The 23238-nt window shown below is 34.6% G+C and overlaps 2 protein-coding genes across 2 annotated transcripts; both read left to right on the top strand.

Annotated features, from left to right (window-relative positions):
• The first annotated feature begins 2372 nt into the window (after nucleotides 1-2372).
• LOC120340067 (uncharacterized) lies at nucleotides 2373-6582 on the top strand. The gene is made up of 6 exons (XM_078116109.1): nucleotides 2373-2500; nucleotides 3074-3910; nucleotides 4219-4354; nucleotides 5138-5247; nucleotides 5834-6191; nucleotides 6336-6582. The coding sequence occupies exons 1-6, from the start codon at nucleotides 2461-2463 to the stop codon at nucleotides 6580-6582; spliced, it is 1728 nt and encodes a 575-aa protein (XP_077972235.1). The 5' UTR covers nucleotides 2373-2460.
• A 9314-nt stretch (nucleotides 6583-15896) lies between these two features.
• LOC144427116 (interferon-induced, double-stranded RNA-activated protein kinase-like) lies at nucleotides 15897-17377 on the top strand. The gene is made up of 2 exons (XM_078115800.1): nucleotides 15897-16241; nucleotides 16568-17377. Exons 1-2 carry the CDS (start codon nucleotides 16142-16144, stop codon nucleotides 17245-17247), a joined length of 780 nt encoding a protein of 259 aa, XP_077971926.1. The 5' UTR covers nucleotides 15897-16141; the 3' UTR covers nucleotides 17248-17377.
• The last annotated feature ends 5861 nt before the right edge of the window (nucleotides 17378-23238 follow it).

Below are 23238 nucleotides of genomic sequence, written 5' to 3'. Positions count from 1 at the left end.
CACCCAATTAAAAACGCACTTGTTATGTAACATTTGTCAGTTTGTAAGCGCCAGTTCCCCAAAACAATCTCGAAGACAGCTTTGAAAACTTGCAATGATAAAGTATAGGAAGAATCTTTCCGAGGCCTATGGCCGACAATACGTCCATTTCAGAAAGGCCTCACAATTAGCATAGCTTTGTCGTCTAAATCCGGCCCTGATTTAAACCTACCTAGGTTGCCGTCGATCTATGTGTGTACTCCATTGTTGTATTTGAACTATTTACGCCGACTTTATGCGATGTGCCTGATCCAACTGTTTTTGGATTGTAGTATGCCCGTGAGCTATGTTTCATGATTTTATTTGTATTTTTTGCTTAAGGCGTCTCCCTGATATCTCGGATAAACATACTTGTTAAAATCCAGCTACTTTGGTGTGGGTACTAAATTGGCGATAAAGCTCCGTGAAAAGAGTGGAACTCGAAGTAAAATTGTCTTTAAAAACTTGATTTAAAACAAGATGTTTTGTTTTGAATCGATGAATAAAAAACTAAACCCTACATCAGACAGGCAGATGGGCTTGTCAGTTTAATACAGCCAGGGCTCTAGTATAGCATTGCACTTTTCTAATAAAGCGTTCTACGTCTTCGCTAAAAACAATATCCGTAACAAAAAGACGCCGTGTTTTTTTGTAAACACAATAGCGCTCTACAAACAATCGGTACGATGTATTGAAACATTGTATATACCAGTAATTTTCATCAGATAGTGCGGTCTTGTTCCGGGATAAATTTGAAGACCAACGACTACAAAATTATGCTCGATTAGGATATCAATGGTGTAAACGGAGCATCGTTGTCCTGCGCTCTTCTGGAACACAACCATTACTCGGTATTCTAGTATCGATATCACACTAAAATCACAGTAAATTCACTAATTAATTCTGACTAGACGATCGAGTTACAACCTCCTTTCCAAAATAGGTCATTCAATCGCTGGCAGCTACAGAGCCGCGTATTTAGGGTCGCACGTAAATCCTTTCATAACTCATAATGTATTGCCGGTAAAAATATAGTGTGGAATAGTGAGCGTCACATCGGTGCTTACAATTATGATAATCAGAAGTAGTTGGAAATATTTAGGATGTAGTAAAGTAAGTCACCAGGAAAAAAATACAGTTTACAAGTCTTTTCCAAAATTCAAAATCTTGCGGTCTATCATATTATACATGGTGTCCGAAAATTCCCTTTTTAATTTCATTATGAGGTCTTTTCTTAATATATCTGAACCTCGTTTGTTTAATCAGTGTTTATCCAAGCTTTTCACTTCGTTTAATAAACTTGTAGCGGTCGAACAAGTTCGTATGGTATCGATAAATACCTTTTCAAACTTGAAATATTTTAATTAATACTTCGTGGACACCCCGTAAATCTATGAATTTTTCAAGGTGAATTTGTCGAACGTGTCGCACTTTTACAATTGACTTCAATTTCAGAAAAATCTAAAATATATTCTAATTATTTTTGCGGAGTCGCTTTTAAGAGTAGCTAGTTATTTGCAATATATAGTTTCCACGTTAAAAATAGAATAGAACTTTGAGGCCATAACTTTGAGAACGCGAGAAGCTATTGCTTTGCTGAGCGTTGGCGATGAATTTGCGTTGATTGTCTCTCTATTTGCATCGAGACTCGATATTGAAAAGGAATTTGGGCGCATTAATTAAGATGAAACGTTTAGGTACTATCGAAGTATGTGAACCAAGATAGTAGACACCAGAACGTAGTACGTGTACCAGGTTAGGGTTAGGCCATGATTTTATTCCAATTTTCCTCATTTTAGTTCTATAATGAGTTTGAAAAATGGTCTTAGTTCAGTTAACAGTTAATTTTGGCATCTTAGATTTCATCCAAAGCCTTGATAAACCATTCAAACATACAATAACGAATGCGAAGCGTTTTCCCTAAAAATTCTACCGTTATAACTGTTCTATCGTTTTACCGTCAAAATTATAGGTGAGGAATAATACTTTTGGAAGATATTTTTTTAATTTTTGCTCCCAATAAGGAACTATACAACCAGGCATCAATTTATGAAGTTTCGACATAAATAATCAAAAAATGCATACAGTATGTTGCAAGTAAGCTTTTATAAGAAAATATTTAGGTTCAGCGTTTTGAGTTATAGCATAGAACAAGGAATAATTAATCAGAGCTTTATAGGGGGGAAGGAAGTTATAAAAGGAAGAAAAAAAGTTAATGAATAGAGCCCGTTGGGAATATGTATAGCACTGCCTATATCTCAATTCGATTCTAAGGAATGAATCCTATATATTTATTTCTTATTCTCAAATACGGCTAATGATGTTTTAGGTTTTGGTTTGATTGTTTCATTCAACGTATTTTCATTCAATAGTTTGGTTTAATTTATCTTGGCATGAACTGACCAAACTGTAGAATTAACAAATCTCAAGAGAAATCTGAAAATGGAGGAAAACAAAGAATCTGAAGCCAAAGATAGTGAAGGTTGGTTTGTTCAAAATTTACACATTTACCCCCGGGAAACGAAAGTTAATAAGACGAATTAATCATGTGGCCAACAACAGCCTCTCGTCCGGTTACCAGCCCATGATGGGCATGGGATTAGTAGTCAAATATTTAATTTCAAATGCATGGACTTGATGGAGGAGAAATGGGTAACCTGGTAACCGACCAGCGTTTACTTGAACCAACCACTGCGGCTAAGAGTCCAGCAATCTTCTCGTACATAATTATCCCCAACGGAATTCAAACCCCCGCAGGGGAATCATGGATGCGGGGGCAAACATATTCCTAACGATTAGCACAATGCACTACACCACCGAGCCTCTATGTCCTGTATTTTAATTTATGTTGATTGTCGTGTTTTCTTTTAAACCAGCAACCTCTTGATCAGTATTGCTTCCAGCTACTTGGTTAGTGAGGTTAAAGAGTAGCCAGCATCTGAAAATATTTTTAATCTCTCAAATTTTAACTGGTTCGCCTTTCTGGCATTAACTTATTTTATATCATAAATACATTGAAACATTTTGATTTTCTATATTTATTCTCACTTTACAGAATCGATCAATCTATCCGAAACTATTTTAATGTTTCGGAACAAGAAAATTTCAAACCATGGTGACGTATATGAAGGACAAATATCAAGTGCAACTTATGGAACTCGTCCGATTGCAATAAAATTTGTTCAATACAACAAACAAAGTGTGGAAGAGGCAAAAATTCTTTACCTTCTGAACCCTCACACTCATGTAGTCTCTGTGATTCATTCAGACGAATACCAACAAGGTCCAATGAAATATATGTACATTGCAATGGACAAATGTAACCAAGATAACTTGAGAGGTTTTGTGGAAAATCGAAAGAAAGCCGAAATCCAATTTGATCCCGAACTTGCACTTGATTTTGCAAAACAGTTATTTGCTGGAATTTTATACATTCATGATAAACTTGTGGTGCACAAAGATCTTAAGCCTGATAATGTGTTTTTATCCTTGGATCAAAAAGTTGTCAAAATAGGTGATTTTGGCATAAGTGAAGTCATCGAGTCCAAGACACAAACAGTTTACACCAGAAAAGGTCTCGGTACTGACGGTTACAGACCCCCTGAATCATTTGTGCCTGGATTTCCAACTTCTCAAAAAACTGACATATATTCACTGGCTGTCATTGTTTACTATGTATGGAGTAACGGTAAACATCCCTTTGGTGACGAAAAGGATCTATGGAATCATTTCATGAAAAACCATAAAAACCTGAACCTGGATGGACTTTTAGTTCCAGATGCAGAAGTTGCAAAAGATTTACTGGAATGGATGCTGCAGTTTTTTCCTCGTAAACGTCCAATAATAAACGAGGTTCTCTCTCATAAATACATGGCTCCATCGAATGTAAACGGTAAGCAAAATTGATTGAAATGTAAATACATGGGTATTTTGATAGTTGGTCAACTAGATGTGCTGGGCATCGGGTCATTGACATATACATTGTAATTTAACTGCTATTTCTAATCTGCGCGTCGTGAAATTTGCTATATTTTTTCCATTTCATTTTTCCCTCAATAACTTATAGCTGTGGTTCCCAACCTTTCAGTTATATTATTTTTTTTTATGTTTGGAAACGTTTTCTTATAGTAAGGGGTTTTTGAGATATTGCCCTATTGCTAACTGAAATTAAACACTTATCAAAGAAAACTTTCTGTTCAGGTTTACTATTCCGAGATCTACAGGAAGAAATTGCACCTGGCAGGTCTCAAACAAGCATCCATGACGAACTTTTGCTTCCACATTTTAAAAATGGAACTTTCAAATCAGATTTGCCAACAAAAAAGAAAACTAAAAGGTTTGTGTATTTATTTTGCTGTATTATTTGAATATTACTCATTTGTAGTCTCCCTTCATAAATGTTCCCAACTTGCTTTTGCAAAAAGGCTGAGTTATAATTTTTATCACGGGGGAGAGGTATGTCGATAAACGGCTTAATCATATGGCATACCACTGCCTCTCGTTCAGTCAGCAGTCCATGTCGGGTATGGGATTAGTTAACCATTTATTTGTTGCAGATGCATGGGCTTTATAGTGGAGGAAGCCATGAACGACCGGTGGTTACATGTTACATGACCCCTATACAGCATTGAGAAATCAGCAATTCGTTCGTTCTACTCGAATGTTCCTATTTACACATTCCAATAAACTTGGTTTCTAGCGTGCGAATTATCAAACAAGGATATATATAGGTCGTAGGAAATCGACCCATATTTTATTTTCGCGGTAGCAAATAGAACCCTTGTCTATTGAGCCAGCCATGTTCTGTAATTGTTTCACAAATTGTGGCTGTCTCACAGATATTTTTCGTGAACAATATATTATAGATTTACCAAGAATAGTTCCCAGTGCAGAAGTATTTTTTCGAACGAGGCAATACCAAATCTAAAATAAACATGAATTTAAAATGAGAATCCTGGTCACACTTATCCTTGATTAAGCATGTTGTTATGAATATATATTCTCGTTGGCATATGTAACATGGCTGTTATCATGCAAGGATGAACCGTAGCAATAGGTTATTAAAACTTATTAACAATCAAATAACTTTTCCTACAAAAACTAATCAATCTAATTTCAGTCATTCTTCACAAGTTGCAACTTCATTATCAAAGCTTGTTAACAATTTCCACTTTGCAAAATATCTTGAAGCCAAAGAAAAGAATAGAAAGGCAGCTCTGAACTCAAAAAGTAAGAAAGGTTTATTTCAACATTCCTTGTATTGAAGCATATTAACTTTTTTTGCATTCGAATTTGACTCAAAAAACTCTATCGGTCAAGAGTTTCATTGTATAATTTGAAAAAATTTGAATTCAGTAAAGTTTAATTCATGAATTTGCGTATTACCGTAAATGTTCGTGCACCACCAAAAACAAATCTGTGAAAAAGTGTATTATGTCATTTGGTCTACCGACAGTTAATTAGTTGGGTTTGAGCTTTTCTTCGTAATTAAGTATTGGTTCCAAAGTGCCTGCACATACACCGCAATTATTTGATTCGCTCATTCGATTTATTTGAACACCTAATACGGATACTACATTTTTAACATAAAACAATGAGTGCATGGCTTTAATTTTCAAAATATAGTGGCATTGCAAACTGAAGGTATTAGTGCTTGGCATTCGTATTTCTTCTATTTTTTCTAAATATTATGACATATTGTGCCAAACTAAAAGTGTTTTGAACTTTATACTTACCGTGATCTTGCTTAAAATTGTCATTTGACCCACAAGGTTTATTATAGTTCAAATTAATTTTTAAAATGTGACATTTCCAGATTGCATACAACTCACTGATGGCATCTTGTGGTATAAAACCAATGTGGTTTATGGGGGTCTGAATTTTACAGTTTACGAAGGTCAACGGAAACTTCCAAATTCAGTGACAGAACCTTTAGCAATATGGGTGTATTCTTCGTGGACTGAAGGCTTTTTTCACAAACTAAAAGCTTATCAGCAACTTCCACCTCATCCAAACGTAATCTCTGTTATTGCTAGTGGTCGTTTGAGGGAAACAAGTGGACTTTTTGTTGCTACTGAAAGATGCCAGTTGCAAACTCTCGATGATTATTATAAAGAGAGAAAGAAAAACAAAATTTCTTTTGATCCTAGACTTGCTCTCGTACATGCAAAACAGTTAGTTAGTGGTCTACAACATCTGCATAAACATAATACTACTCATGGAATATTAGAAACCGATATTCTGTTTTCACTTGACATGCAAAATGTGAAAATTTGTTTTCAGAATTATTTTTCAATTTCTTTCATATATAATTCTAGCTTTAAAAATGATATTATTTCCTTGGGTTACATCTTGTATAGATTGTGGACTAATAAATTGATTGACCATGGGCAAATCTCAGAATTTTTAGAATTTACATTAGCTATGGATCCAAGTGCTTTACTGATTCCTAACCCTCACTTGGCCAATGATTTGCTCATAAGAATGACACACGATGATGAAGATCAACGGCTAACAATTCAGCAGGTTGTTGATCATGAATTTTGGAAAAGTATCAACATTTAGTTTTTCTTTCATTATTTATTTGTCTTGTGCATGTTTTTTTTATTTCTACAGACTAAGTCATGTTTATTTTTTCCAACTAGTAAGAAACAGTTGTATGAAAGTTTTCAAAAAAAAAAAACCTTTATTGATCAGAGTGATGGGTTTAGCCTTTTTGTTTAGACTACTTAGCTCATTTTATTGAATATTTACCTAATTTCCCCCCCCCCCCCCCTTGTACCGGTAGTCTTCCCAACTACTTATGACCACCAGATCGACCATCTACTATTGGAGGCTTGAAATCGGTGGTCGCGCACTGGTCGTTCGATAGCAGATTCGTCTTCCGAGAATCGTACTTTGGTGGCTTGTATAACCTTGACCCCTGTTCGTAGAAAGTTAATTTAAGCTGCAACGTGTAGACAAAAATTTCACATCACATTTCGTAAATTTTCTTACAGGCGTTCACCCATTTTTTTTCACTCTAACAACGAGATGAAAAAGTCGCAGTGCAGAAAACTAATATTTGCAGAATCATGAAAATGCAAATAAAAAGTTACATCTGTGAAATAAATTATATTGTATGTGTACTATATATATTTCCTAGTAACGATCGATGAATATTCGCTTTTTGAAATAGATGACAGAAAATCTACTTAGTGTCGAAGTTTAATAACAAAATTTCAAAATAAAAGTAATTTTAAAATCCAGAATTTCACCTATTCGGTCTTTTTTTGTAAATTTACTATGACGTCATAGAGATGTTTTAGCGTTTGTTTTTGTAAATCTATTTTACATTCGTTCAAAGATGTGACAACGAAAGGAAGAGCTTCTGTGAGTACTGGTTTTAAATTTTATATTTTGGCGCGACAGCACCTTCTTGGGTGAGCCATATGCCTAATAAAAATGGCTGAGTATTTGATAATTTAGTTAAACTTTGATCGTAGTAGCAATTAATGATGATGGTGTTTTTGCAACTGAGTGGTAATTCTTATTTCAATAATAAAGTAGAAGTGTCTATCTTCACGAAACATTCATTTTTTATTTTTCTGTAGTTTTCCTGATATAAGTAAGTTTGTGAGCCACAGAATTATTTACGCAACGGTAGTGAGCCACGGAAGAAAAAGGGTTGAGAACCACTGTTTCAAACTATGTTACCTAGCAGTGGCCGATTGTGCAAGCCCTGATCGAGCGAAATGCACATTGTATCGCTATAAAAAATGCTGCTTCATTAGGCGGGCTCGTGTTGGATCAGCCAAAGTGAACAAACGTTGTTTTAGACCGGAGATGCCTCCGGGGCGAACGTTCATTTTTTTTGTCCGGGATAAATATTTTTTCCGATATAGAAGATTATAATACCGTTACCAATGTGTACCATACCTTCCGAAAACATATCAGCTTTCTTCCCTCGGGGATAAATTTGTGAATCCCATCAAGACTAGTTGTTACATAAACTGGCTTTCAACAGCAAAGGATCAAGCAATCTTAGTGTTCCCAAAATTGAATAACATAGTCTTCATATAATTATTTGTCGGGAGTATAAGCTATTAGACAGATTATTCTATAGTCACTAAGCGGGGTATGGGATCGTCTGGGGTTATCGGAAAGAAAATCCTAAACGACTATTAGAACTAAAATTGAATAAATATTTTTATAGTATTACTGGGAGCCGAAAGGAGGTTATTATCCCTATTCCTACCGACACGAACAATCCCGCGCAATCTGTTTTGCACCGCAGTAGTTCATAACCGACTTAGATTGCGGAAGAAATGTTAAACTATCAACAGTTATGTAAATTTGCTTGCAATGCCGAACACAGCCAATATTATTTTACATTGAAATTGAGTTGATTTATCTCCTCGTTTTCAACAGTATACTCGACGATGTCTCGAGTTACTTATGCTACATTGAAGCGGAAGAGGGGGTACACAGACTTTTTTTGTTTTGTTTTCATATAAGTAAAATTATAGACAGACTTGACAAAACAATACGGAAAAATTGATTTGAAGACACCTAGCGGGTTTGATGAAAAGGAAATTGATTCAAATAACACAACAAAGGTAATGGACCGATAATGTTAAACAAGCTATTATTAAAAGATGCAACACTAGTGGAGTACAAAATGTTAATTTATATTTTATTTAACAAAAATCTACTTAATTTCTTATCCAGTGGTTCTCAAACTTTTTATGACGCGCCCGTTTTTTATAATTTGTCAATAATTTGTTTTTTAATTTGTCACCCCACCACAAAAATACCCAGTTAACGATAAATTACAAATAACAGATAGTAAGGCGAAAGTAGGTTTTATCAAAGAAATATGTGGTTAGAATCGCAATCTCTAAATAAAGAAATATAAATTTCCGAAATGAGGCGGACAAGATCGAATCTAATAAATAATTTTATTTTTATTTAGAAAAAGGAGGTGAAGCTATGACGTCACTGGAGACAGAGACGCAAAGACGAAAGATATTACGTCATATTCGGAGCATCACCACGAAGGCACACATACTGCCTGTCAAAAAGACTCCGGTGAAGGTTTTAGAAAAAATACACAAAAAAATATGAAAAATTTTATAATTTGTGATTTGTGTGGATAGTTGGGGTTGGTAGAATGGAATCGTACATGCGGAGTGGTGAGTATAGACGTTATTAGGTAGAATTAATAGTATAAAACCAGTAATAAGATGACGTATATATACATTTTTATATGTTTGCGACCATATTATTTTGGAGACTTAGTAGTATAAAAACCAGGGCGATCTAGAAGTATGTGAACCAATATGGCGGGAACCAGAACGTAGTATGTGTACCAGGTTAGTATGTGTGCCAAGTGACTCCCAAAGTATTTGTACCTGAAATTATGACCTAGCCCTAACCTGATATACTACGTTCCGGTGTCCGCCATCTTGGTTTACATACTACAGGAGTACCAAAACCATTAGTACTGGGACGTATATATGCATTTATATATGTATGCAACGACGTTATAAGCGAGACATAGTAGTATAAAAAGCAGTAATAGGGGGGCGAATATTTATATATGTATGCAAAGACGTTATTAGGGAGACTTGGTCGTATAAAAACCAGTAATAGGAGACGTATATATATATATATACGTCTCCCTAATAACGTCGTTGCAAACATATATAAATGTATATATACGTCCCCCTATTACTGTTTTTTATACCACAACGTCTCCCTAATAAACTCGTTGCATATTTATTCGAATATATATATATATATATACGTCTCCCTAATAACGTCGTTTTTGGATTTTATGAGCCTAAAAAATAAATTAGTTGAGTCTAGTGGGGTATCCAGGGAGGAGGGTATGGGGCGGGTGTTGAATGACGTGTAAATAAGTAAACTCGTTCTTGTATTTTGTTTAAGATTAATTTTAGTTAGACAACCTCAGTAATTGCGTAACTTGCACCGCAGCTAGCTAACGATATACGGCAGGGGTATGCAAGTACTAACGGTCGAGGTGAATTCTACAATTTTCTGAGTGATGGATTTTATGTTTTCAGTAATTTATGTGTCTGGAGGATCCAGGATCCAAGAATCCCAACTACATACCAAACACGAATTATCTAATTTTTCATATTTTTTTTGTATTTTTTCTAAAACCTTTTGGCAGGCAGTATGTGTCTCTTCGTGGTGATGTTCCGAATATGACGTAATATCTATGGTCTTTGCGTCTCTGTCTCCTGATAACGTCATTACCTCTCCTCCTTTTAAATTAGTTGTTTGTTTATACAATGTAATCTATGACGTCTTGTTTTTGAAATGTCATTCCTACGTAAAGAGCAGTGAAAAAGTTTGTTAGTCGAATTTTTACATTTTTCCGTGAGAAAATAAATCCGGATAAAGAATAGGAGGACGTATATATATATACATTTATAAGTGTATGCAACGACGTAATTAGGAAGACTCAGTAGTAATAAAACCAGGAATAGAGGGACGTATATATATTTATACAGTTATAAGTGTATGCAACGAGGTAATTAGGGAGACTCAGTAGTAATAAAACCAGGAATAGAGGGAAGTATTTATATATCCATATATGTTTGCAGCGACGTTATTAGGAAGACTCAGTAGTATAAAAACCAGGAATAGGGGGACATATATATACATTTATGTATGCTTTCAGCGACATTATTTTGGTGACTTAGTAGTATAAAAGCCACGTATATACGTTATATATCCTTTTCGTTCTATCAGGTGTCGATTGGCTAGTTCTTCTTGAGTGTTATGCTTGATTCCTACGACCATTGCCGACTCTCGTTGCTCGCTGCTCTCGGGACTATTCACGCTGTATTCCTCCTGTTACATGAGACTCACTTTTTCTTTGCCATTACTCTGATATCGCCCCTGTAACTCCCTACATGACACTCCTTCATTTTGTGTAAGAGAGCCTACCTATTCTTCTTGCTTTATAACAGTTACATTATTGATTTAACAGTAGACTGACTTGTGTCCCAATAGGAATTCGAACCCACCTCTGTGCACTTTAAACTAATCATACTCTTCAGCGATATCTACTGGAAAATTACCATCATTCATTTCGATAAAAAAACTTTTGGTTTAAAGATGAAAAGTGTTATTTCGACACATGAACTCGTCACAAGCATTGACGTTTCGTTTATTTAGTTTCGATTGAAAATGTTGGTTAGCATGCATCATTCAGGATAGGATGGGATATTACCAATTTATTCTGTGTCGAGGAAGACGCTTCTATTGAAAATATGGTATTAATTTATTGTCGGTTTTACATTTTCACTAAAACTTTATCTTAAATGATAAGAAGTTGCAAATTTTGATCTCCAACTTCAAGCAGTGATTTTCGACTCAAGTTTCCACATTCTTGGTAACAACTGTAGCGCCGGATAGGATTTACATATTCATCCTGGGGGACAGGAAAGTCGTTGAGATCGAATATTCACATGGTGAACCACGGACTCTGGTCCGGGTATCAGTCCATGTTGAGTATGGGATTGGTTAGCCACTTATTATTTGTTTCAGATGCATAAACTTTACGGTGGAGGAAGCTCTCGCGCGTAATTATCGCCCACAGGACTCGAACCTGCGAATCCACGCAGGGTAATCAGGGGTGCAGTGGCAAGCAATCAAACAGTAATTTATTTTTCCACCATACTAAAGTACACTTCACGAATAAACAATACATTAAAAAAAGAAAAATATTAATTCAGAGTGAAGGGAGACGTGGTACAACATTACTGGTTATCGAGCAGCGACACCCGTGATTTTAATTCTAACAGTAATGAATAAATCCAACAGTGATTAACGTTGACAGTATATAATGAGCATACGTGAAATTGACATCCTAAGAAGATTCCGACTTGAGCACTAGAAAATGCTAAAGCATGCCAAAAGAATTAGGGACTGACATCCGTTGAAAGTATGCCAGAATATTTGGGAACTATAATTCTTTGAGAAAGTCTGAAAGTTTGGGAATTTGTTTCAAACTAATATTTGTGTCAGACTTTTGAAAAATAACAAATAAGGCAAGACCTTAACTATATTTAGGATTGGACAAAAGCCACAGCGTGGTAAAATTTTTACTGACAACGCTATGTGGCAATGTAGACAATGAAACGCTCGTTTTCATCATCAAAAAACCTACCTTTCAACAAAATATGATAAAACGTAGAAACACCTAAACATGAGAGATATTGCTTAATTAGTTCCTCAGTCATATAATGTCTGCTCAAATTCCAGGATATGGCGATACAGAGATTCCAACCATCTTCATTTTGCGTAGTGGTGTGGAAATAGCCGGTCTGATACGCCCCCAAGTGTTCAAATGAATGCAAGAGACATTATCTTCGATGGTTCGAAATAATGGCAAAAAATAAAAATTCCGTTGTTATAACAGATTTTTCGTGCGTTGAGATTACAAGCGACTCAAAAACTTAGTTATTTTAGGTTGCAGTGATTCGAATCAGATCCCTGCATTAGGAATTTAAATAAGTTCGAGTCGTGGATGAACTAAGCATGTATTTCAGGGGTGGCCAACCTTTGGCGCATGCGCCAAACGTGGCGCATTGCATGATTAGAGGTGGCGCATTGCATCTTTAACCCTTTTCATGCCAAAATTGTTAATTGCACTTGGCTTCTCCACGCCAAGCCGTTTTTTTGCGATTTACATGGTGACTTTTGATTGTACCTAAAATCTATTCTCCTTACTCCACGTCGCCCACTTACGGCTTGTTGGAATTAGAAACAACAGGCGATTATCGACGTTAGCTTTTGGACGGACTTTATGACATTCATTCTGGAGTTTTAGCAAAAATTAGTAAAATTCACTATTTTTTCCCTACTGAAGTAAAAAGTTCAGAACTTTTGGAGAAAATAGAAAATCGTCATTTATCAGCTTGAAACATGGATTTTCCACTGCCCAGACTTCCCAAATATCTCCCAATAACCATTGAACAACCAGTTGAATTGCCAAAGCCTAAACAATTTATTATAAATCAACCCACAACATGCTGAAAATGACCCCTAAATACCACCTTTTTCATCCAAACTTCAAATGACCGTTGTCAACAAAAGCGAAGCGTAAAATCGCTTGCTGTGACGCAAGTACTAATCTCGAAAAAGCCTGGAGTAAAATCACGCGACGCTAGGCCAAACAGCTGATTAGCAAAGGCCAATTGGAACCGAGGGTAGAGTACTCTACCCTTGGCCGGTGGGGGCAGTAACATAAGTAACATAAACCCATTTTCACTTAGTGAACTAACCATAATGAAGATGCCAAGCAATATACAATTGGAACTAATTGACTTGAAAACTCATCCATCATTGAAAATTAAATTTGATGAGCTTTCTCCAGTCCCAAGTGCATCTGACATGATCAAGTCCTGGCAATCGTTACCCCGTAAAAATTTTCCAGAACTGAGAAAATTTGCCCAGGGTTTTATATGTCGTTTCGGAACGACATATAGATGTGAAAAAACATTTTTCTGCCATGAAACTGATTAAAAGCAAAGCGAGGTCAAGACTTACAGATTTGAAATTTGAAGAATGCACTGCTCCTCTCAGTAACAAACTTAACTCCAAGAATAAAAAAACTTCGAAAGTAAAACAGCAGCAAAAGTCTCATAAAGGCGGTACTTAAATAAAATTGATCAGTTTTATTTATTATACTTCCTTGCTTAATTTCTATTCATGTGGAGTTGTAAATTGTAAAAACTACATATACGTGTGTATATATGTGTGTGTATTATAAATTTATACAATTTCAACAAGGAGCGGACATTAGGCGTTCGAATACAAGAGATTTACGGCGCATCTGAAACATTATGTTTAAAACGTGGCGCATGGTATGTGAAAGGTTGGCCACCCCTGAATTGTATTTAATGAATTATCAAATTAACAAAAATCTATTTTTTGGAAAATAAAACAAAAAGTTCTTCCTAAGTTAGACACTGGGTAATGTTGTATACTAGCCTGGTAATATCAGCGTAAAAGATTCAGTGACAGATTTCGGGGGATTTCATATACGCCCGCAATATTTCTCGTCGCTTGATCTCGGTATAGCTTGAATTAAGGTGAATAACAAGCAGAAAAATTTTATTTTTTTGTCGGACTTAGACGGAAGCATCGCAAGGCAAAAGATTGATTTTGTGGAAATATTTATTTGATTTCGTTGGTTAAAACTAAAGAATTTTTTATTCACAACACATATTCATGCCACTTACAGCTTTTCTGTTCAATTAGATATATTTGGCGCAAAGATGGGAATGTTTAACCGATCTTGTATATTAAATTTGAACTGCTAAGTTTCACCTAAGTTAGTAATGAACGAATTAAATAATGGCGATATCAGATAGCTGTACTAAATTTCTCCATAAATGGCAGCTCGCGGGGATGAACCAAGAATACAAAACAGTTTTACAAGGGGGGTTCCACATTTTGCTCCCAATGAGGATGAGGAAAAGCAGATATTGGCCTGAAAAAAGATTATATAAACACGAGAAAGAGTACAATAATACACTTATAACAATGCTTCGACTGTAGCTATAGTTGAAATGTAGAACCACATTTATTTCATGTCTTCTCACAGCATGGCAAATGACAAATAGATGGGCTCGTAAATTCGAAAATAGCGAGGGCTTACACGTCTCCCATAAATAGTAATAAAGCGTTCCACGTATTTGCTCAAAACAACACCCAAGACAAACAAACGCGAGGTTATTTTTTATTTGCATTATTACCTCATTGGAGCTCAACAAACACTCGGTACAAACCACTGATACGTTGCCTGTACACGCCAGTAATTTCTACCACATAATACGGTCATGTTGTTTTCAGGTAAATTGAATGCTTAAGCAATTTCATAATATCCTCAATGAGGTGTTTTCGACTTTTGCTCTGAACAGAGAATCAGACATGAGTAGAATATGCAGGTTTAGCAATAGAAGGGGCACTGACCAATTTATTACGCGCTTTATTATAGCTCAGATTTAGAACAAGGACAAGAAAAGCGAGCGAAACCAGAAACGTAATGAATCGAGCACATTAGGAATTGTGAATTTATAAATTCCTTACCTAAACCTGTACAGCAAAAGTCAGTTTTGACTCTTGTTTTGAATTTCTTCTTCCAGTAGTTTGTTTTCCATTTAACTTGGTTTGAATTGAACAAGCTGTAGAATTAACAAATTTGAGTGAAATCTGAAAATGGAGCGAAGTAAACAACCCGCGACTACTGTTAAGTCAGCATTGTTATGCAAGCGCGCCGTTACATAATCCAATCTATTTTTTGAAATCGTTGGGTTTATTTTTTTCACTAGTTTTAATGTTTGTGTTTAGATTCTTAAGTCTAGACAAGTAGAATAATTATAGTATTTTGTGTGAAATTGGTACATTCTGTGCGACCTATAACATTTTTGCGAAACACTTAAACGATGTTTGTTCACCCCAATAATTTTCATCACATAATAAGGTCTTTTTGTAAAGTAAAGTGAAAAAAAATTAAAAAGTTATTCTTAATTAGGATATGATCATTCAGACCATATTCATTTTCATCTTCGGAACTTCACCATTACTTGGTATTCTAGTGTCGATATCACACTACAATCACAGTAAATTCACCATCTTGTTTTGTCCAAAAGTTTGAGCAATTCATTCTCTTCGCTACTGTTTAGTCAAGCGCTAGAAGGTACTTAGTGTGTATTTAGGTGCAACGTAAGGAGGCAGGCACGAGTTTATGACCTTTTGATAAACCAAACTAAGACGTGTATAACCAAACTACATAAATTCCACACGTTTTGCACAGAATATGGCATTAGACAAGCAGTCGTTGGTGTCAGGAGCAATTGAGGACATAAGATTTTGCTTTAATCGAAAATATTTGCACAAGGAATGAAATACAGTGAAGTTTCTTTGAAAATGCATGTATTAAGCATTGCTATTTCATGCTAACATTAACTTTCATTTCGACCGTAATATATCTCATTGGGTATAAAGAAAAACAAAAAAAAAATACTGTTTATGGTATTGGTTCAACGCATTTAAAATTTCTATAACTTGTGCGGTAACGAAGCCACTCATGTGAACTGTTATGGAAAGCCTTGGTGGAACAACAAAGCATGCAATCGAGGAAACTGGTGATGAACCACCAGCTAAGATCAGATGTACGGAAACCAACTTAACGAATACAGGTAAGACCTACTATGTCTGGTGAGAAACGAGTTATAACTTTATTAAGATCTTACAAACTGATGATAGAGGTGATAGTGGCGTACTTAGTTTATATTTATTTTTGATGAACCTATGAATATAAAAATAATATTGCAAGTCTAATTTGATATAACTATGCTTTAATTTGATGTTAAAAGATATTAAACAATCATTTTCTCCTATTTGTATATTAATACTTTAAACTCATAACTTAAATATCACAGTCTTAAACTCTTTAATGCCACATTGTGGTCAAATGGTCTGTTGGGCGGAAATCTGTAAACCTTATCAAATTTTGTTTTTCCAGATTCGATCAAACTTTCCGATTCTATTTTGCTGTTTCGAGATAAAAAAATTTCGAACCATGGCGATGTATATGAAGGAGAAATACCGAGTGCAACTTATGGCACTCGTCCGATTGCGATAAAATTTGTTCAATACAACAAACAAAGTGTGGAAGAGGCAAAAATTCTTTACCGACTGAACCCTCACACTCATGTAGTCTCTGTGATTCATTCAGATGAATACCAACAAGGTCCAATGAAATATATGTACATTGCAATGGACAAATGTAACCAAGACAACTTGAGAGGTTTTGTTGAAAATCGAAAGAAAACCGAAATCCCATTCGATCCTGAACTTGCACTTGATATTGCAAAACAGTTATTTGATGGAATTTCATACATTCATGATAAACTTGTGGTGCACAAAGATCTTAAGCCTGATAATGTGTTTTTATCCCTGGATCAAAAAGTTGTCAAAATTGGTGATTTTGGCATAAGTGAAGTCATCGAGTCAAAGACTCAAACAGTTTACACCAGAAAAGGTCTCGGTACTGACGGTTACAGACCCCTGAATCATTTGTGCCTGGATTTCCAACTTCACAAAAAACTGACATATATTCACTGGCTGTCATTGTTTACTATGTATGGAGTGACGGTAAACATCCCTTTGGTGACGAAAGGGATCTATGGAATCATTTCATGAAAAACCATAAAAACCTGAACCTGGACGGACTTTTAGTTCCAGATAAAGAAGTTGCAAAAGATTTACTGAAATGGATGCTGCAGTTTGTTCCTCGTAAACGTCCAATAATAAACGAGGTTCTCTCTCATAAATATATGGCTCCAACAAATGTAAAAGGTAGGAAAAAATATTATTTGAGATATTGTGATTGCTAACTGAAAGTTAACACTTATCAAAGAAAACTCTCTGTTCAGGTTTACTATTCCGAGATCTACAGGAAGAATCTACACCTGGCAGCTCTCTAACGATGAAAAAAATATTATTTGAGATATTGTGATTGCTAACTGAAAGTTAACACTTATCAAAGAAAACTCTCTGTTCAGGTTTACTATTCCGAGATCTACAGGAAGAATCTACACCTGGCAGCTCTCTAACGAGCAGCCATGATAAACTTTTGCTTCCACATTTTGAGAATGAAACTTTTAAATCAGATTTGTCAACAAGAAAGAAAACTAAAATGTTTGTATACTTAGCCTGTATATTGATTTATTATATCTTACAAATATTTTTTGTGGACAATATATTTTATTTTAAAATTACCAAGATTAATTCCCAGGAGTATTTTTATTGACTAAGGCGACTGTTTATCTAAAACAAACTGCAAAATAACTTAATTTTCCTGTCCTAGATTGAGCAGGAGGCTATAAATGTTTTTTGTTGGTGTGTTTAACATGACTAATATCATGCAGGAATTAACCTTAGCAATAGATGAATAGAATATTATTATTGGCTGTGGTAGTCAAATAATTTTTTCAACTAAAACTAGCCAATCATAATTTCAGTCATTCTTCACAAGTTGCAACTTCATTATCAAAGCTCGTTAATAATTTCCACTTTGTAAAATATCTTAAAGAACAAGCAAAGAATAGGAAGGCAGCTTGGACCTCCGTAGGTAGGATAAGTTTATTTTAACAATGCTTGTATTTTTACTTAACATTTAATTTCCGGGTGTTTTGTATCCGATTTACCACAAAAAAACTATCTTGGATAAGAAATGATGTTATGTTTGCTCAAAATTTTCTTTGAATTAATAATTCTGCCATCATGTACCATCAAAACCAAGTCTGTGCAAAAATATAACGCCAGTTAACTGCGACTTGGCATTGGCAAATTTTTTCTCGACTCGCAGTAACTAAAATAAAAAAAAGCAAAATTAAATAATACAGAAAATATTTTAAAAGTACTAAATTTGACAATACCTTTAAGAGACGGATTCTTGCACAAAATATCTTATCTTGGTCTTCGTACTGGTTTCATCTTTGATCAATATTTTGGTTTTAACATGAGGTAGTGTCGGAAAAGTTTTGCCACGACCCCAATTTTGCGCTCTGACGTTGACCCCTAGTTTGAAAAGTCCAGATTTAAACTACAGTAATATTTATTTTGTAAATCACTCAACTATTTTCTCCTTCAGATCAAGTTTTGTGTTTAATTTTCTTCTAAAAATTGACATTTTAGATCGCATACATCTCACTGATGATATCTTGTGGTATAAAGACAATGTGGTTTATGAATTTTCGGATTTCACAGTTTACGAAGGTCAACGGAAACTTCCGAATTCAGAGACAGAACCTTTAGCAATATGGGTGTTTTCTTCGTGGGATGCAGACTTTCTTTACAAACTAGAAGCTCTTCAGCAACTTCCACCTCATCCAAACCTAATCTCTGTTATGACTAGTGGTCGTGTGAATGGAACAAGTCAACATTTTATTGCTACTGAAAGATGCCAGTTCCAAACTCTTCATGAATATTATAAAGAGAGGGAAAAAAACAATATTCCTTTTGATCCTAGACTTGCTCTCGTACATGCAAAACAATTAGTTAGTGGTCTACAACATCTTCATAAATATAATATTGTTCATGGGGAAATGGAGGGGAGTATTCTTTTTTCACATGACATGCAAAATGTGAAATTTAGTTTTCAGAACTATTTTATACCATATTACTCCTATGGATATAATCTCAGTATAAGTGATATTATTACCTTAGGGTATCACTTGTATAAATTATGGTCCAATCAACAGGAAATTCGTGTTTTTCAATATTCCTTTTCGCTTGCTTTTAATCCCAGTACTCTACTTATTCCTAACCTTCACTTGGCTGGTGATTTGCTCACAAGAATGACACACGATGATGAAGACCAACTGATAACAATTCAGCAGGTTGTTGATCATGAATTCTGGAAAAGTATCAACATTTAGTTTTTCCTTTCATTATTTATTTGTCTTGTGCATGTTTTTTTTTTATATTTCCAAGTAGTATAAAAACCAGTAATAGGGGGGCGTATATATGCATTTATATATGTATGCAACGACGTTATTAGGGAGACATAGTAGTATAAAAACCAGTTATAGAGGGACGTATATATACATTTACATATGTATGCAACGACGTTATTAGGGAGACATAGTAGTATAAAAATCAGTTATAGAGGGGCGTATATATGCATTTATATATGTATGCAACGACGTTATTAGGGAGACATAGTAGTATAAAAATCAGTAATAAAGGGATGCATATATGCATTTATATATGTATGCAACGACGTTATTAGGGAGACATAGTAGTATAAAAATCAGTAATAAAGGGATGCATATATGCATTTATATATGTATGCAACGACGTTATTAGGGAGACTTAGTAATATAAAAACCAGTAATAGGGGCGTATGTATACATTTATATATGTATGCAACAAACTTATTAGGGAGACTTGATAGTCTAAAAAACAGTAATAACGGGACGTATATATACATTTATAAATGTATGCAACAAATTTATTAGGGAGACTTAGTATTATAAAAACTAGTAATAAGGGGACTCATATATACATATATATATGTATGCAACAAACTTATTATGAAGACTCGGTAGTATAAAAACCAGTGATAAGGGGACGCATATATACATTTATAAATGTATGCAACAAACTTATTAGGGAGACTTAGTATTATAAAAACTAGTAATAAGGGGACTCATATATACATATATATATGTATGCAACAAACTTATTAGGGAGACTTAGTATTATAAAAACTAGTAATAAGGGGACTCATATATACATATATATATGTATGCAACAAACTTATTAGGGAGACTTGGTAGTACAAAAGCCAGTAATAGGGGGACGTATGTATACATTTATATATGTATGCAACAAACTTATTAGGAAGACTTGGTAGTATAAAACCAGTGATAAGGGGACGCATATATACATTTATAAATGTATGCAACAAACTTATTAGGGAGACTTGGTAGTACAAAAGCCAGTAATAGGGGGACGTATGTATACATTTATATATGTATGCAACAAACTTATTAGGGAGACTTAGTATTATAAAAACTAGTAATAAGGGGACTCATATATACATATATATATGTATGCAACAAACTTATTAGGGAGACTTGGGTAGTACAAAAGCCAGTAATAGGGGGACGTATGTATACATTTATATATGTATGCAACAAACTTATTAGGAAGACTTGGTAGTATAAAACCAGTGATAAGGGGACGCATATATACATTTATAAATGCATGCAACAAACTTATTAGGGAGACTTAGTATTATAAAAACTAGTAATAAGGGAACTCATATATACATATATAAATATATATATGCAGCAAACTTATTAGGGAGACTTTGTAGTATAAAAGCCATTAATAGTGGGAAGTATATATACATTTATATATGTACGCAACGACGTTATTAGGAAGACTTAGTAGTATAAAAGCCAATAATAGAGTGCGTATAGGGTATTTACACATTGATATATATATATATATATATATATATGCAACGAAAATAATAAGGAGATTTAGTAGTATAAAAACACTAACAGAGAGACGTATATACACATTTATACGTGCTTGGTGTTTCAAATCTAAAGTATAAAAAAGTAGAATATATACGGTACTTTGTGTTAAATTGTTGCACTCTTTGCAACCCCTAAAACTTGTTTCACCCGTACCCTCCATGCGGTATCCCCCCCCCCCCCCCCAGTGTGGGAATATTTTTTGAATTTGTGGGTTAATGAAATCTATATTTACAACACGTATTTTTTACGCTTTAGTTTTCCCTGTTCAACTAGATATATTTGGCGAAGAGATGGAAATAGTCGACCTATCTTGTATATTTAATTTCAACTGCTAAGTTTCACCCTGAGCTAAGTTGGTAATGAACCACTCTAATAATGGCGATATCATTTAGCTTTACTAATTTTTTTTTTAAAAGTAGCGGGATCTTGGAGATGAATCACGAATAATAAAACAGTTTTGCAAACGGGGTATCAACATTTTTCTCCGAATAAAGATGTGGAAAAGCAGATATAGGCCTATTTATTTAATATAAACATAAGAAATAGTACAATACACCTATAGCAACGCTTCGACTGTAGCCATCGGTGAAATGTAGAACCACATTTATTTCAAGTCTTCTTACAGCCAAGCAATAGACAAGTGGGCGTGAGCGTGTAAATTAAAAAATAGCGAGGGCTGTAGTATAGCCTCACATGTCTTCCATAAAGAATCATAAAGAGTTCTACATATTCTATCAAATCAACAACCAAGACAAACAAAACGCAAGGTTACTTTTTATTTGAATCATTACCTCATAAGCGCTCAACAAACGATCGGTACGAAGCACTGATACAATGTCTGTACACGCCTGTTTGAAACCTCACCACATAATTCGGTCTTGTTGTTTTGAGGTAAATTGAATGATTGAGATATTTCAAAATTTCCTCAATTAGGAATATGATTATTTAGACTAATTCATTTTCATTCGACATACAAAGCAATGTTGCTGGTACTTTACCATCACTTGGTATTCTGGTAACTCACACTAAAATCACAGTGAATTTACCAATTTGTTTTGCCAGAAAGTTTAATCTATAACTTCTCCTCTTCGCTGATGTTTATTCTGAGATACTGGTCTAAGTATTTTAGTTCATACGTAAATCCAACCGTAACGCATAAATACAGTCGGTATTTACCTCTCATGCGGTATAGTTTATAACAGGGGTGGGCACAATTTTTTAGTATAAGAGCCGCATGCTGCAAGTCAGAACTTTAAAAGAGCCGCAGAATTTGTGAATTTATTAATATTATCAAAATACTATGAACAGAAAAGAAATTCACACAAGAATCTAATACCAATAAATAGATAAACAAGGCAACTATGTTTTCATCTTCGTACTTTCGTTTTTTTTTAATTTTGGACACATCGCATAGTAAATTAGCTTAGACTAACTAACCGCAATCAAGCTGCAATATCGCCGACGCATCAATAAACATTGACCATTGTGACGAAAGATTTGCTGACTCGACTGACTTAAATTCAACGCTACAGCGATTTTCGTACTAAAACATAATTTGTCCTAATTATTGACGAAAACTTCTTTACGACTTTTATTAAATTAAAAGAGTTTACGTTAAAGTTTTTCTCTTAGTTAAAATTTGGATAATAATTTATGTTAGTGAGAAGAGCCGCACAAAAAGTCTGGCGAGCCGCGGTGTGCCCACCCCTGGTTTATAAGTAATAAAGTTTTGTAAGCTAAGTTTTCTAGAGTCTAAGTTATTATTTTAAAATTTATTTCAAATCAGGCAATATTGGAAATATTCTTCATGAGGTGTTTTAGACTTTTGCTGTGAACAAAGTAGCAGACATGAGTGGAATATGTAGGTTTAGCGATGGAAGTAGCAAGGACAAATTTACTAAGCGCTTTGTTATAGCTTGGCATTGCCGACGTAAAGGAGCAGGAAGAGGAACTCAATGAATTGATAACATCATGAATTATGAATTTATATATATACCTGTAGAGCAAAATTCTGGTTCAACCTTTTATATCGTTCCTACTTTTTAAAGACATGTATTGAAATTTCAACTTTTGTTTTGATAAATTTGAGAGAAATCTGAAAATGAAGGAAACTAAAGAACCCGCGACCCCTGTTAAA

The sequence above is a fragment of the Styela clava genome, chromosome 9 (genome assembly GCF_964204865.1).
Source record: "Styela clava chromosome 9, kaStyClav1.hap1.2, whole genome shotgun sequence".
Taxonomy (NCBI): Eukaryota; Metazoa; Chordata; class Ascidiacea; order Stolidobranchia; family Styelidae; genus Styela; species Styela clava.
The sequence above is the reverse complement of the archived record's forward strand: the minus strand, read 5'-3'. Positions and strand labels throughout refer to the sequence as shown.

Bases quoted from the DNA above. Each gene is read 5' to 3' on its own strand.
- LOC120340067 (XM_078116109.1), top strand. From the start codon at position 2,461: ATGGAGGAAAACAAAGAATCTGAAGCCAAAGATAGTGAAG. The intron at 4,355-5,137 runs GTTTGTGTATTT...ATCTAATTTCAG, and splicing joins ACAAAAAAGAAAACTAAAAG to TCATTCTTCACAAGTTGCAA. The intron at 5,248-5,833 runs GTAAGAAAGGTT...TGACATTTCCAG, and splicing joins GGCAGCTCTGAACTCAAAAA to ATTGCATACAACTCACTGAT.
- LOC144427116 (XM_078115800.1), top strand. From the start codon at position 16,142: ATGGAAAGCCTTGGTGGAACAACAAAGCATGCAATCGAGGAAACTGGT. The intron at 16,242-16,567 runs GTAAGACCTACT...TTGTTTTTCCAG, and splicing joins AACCAACTTAACGAATACAG to ATTCGATCAAACTTTCCGAT.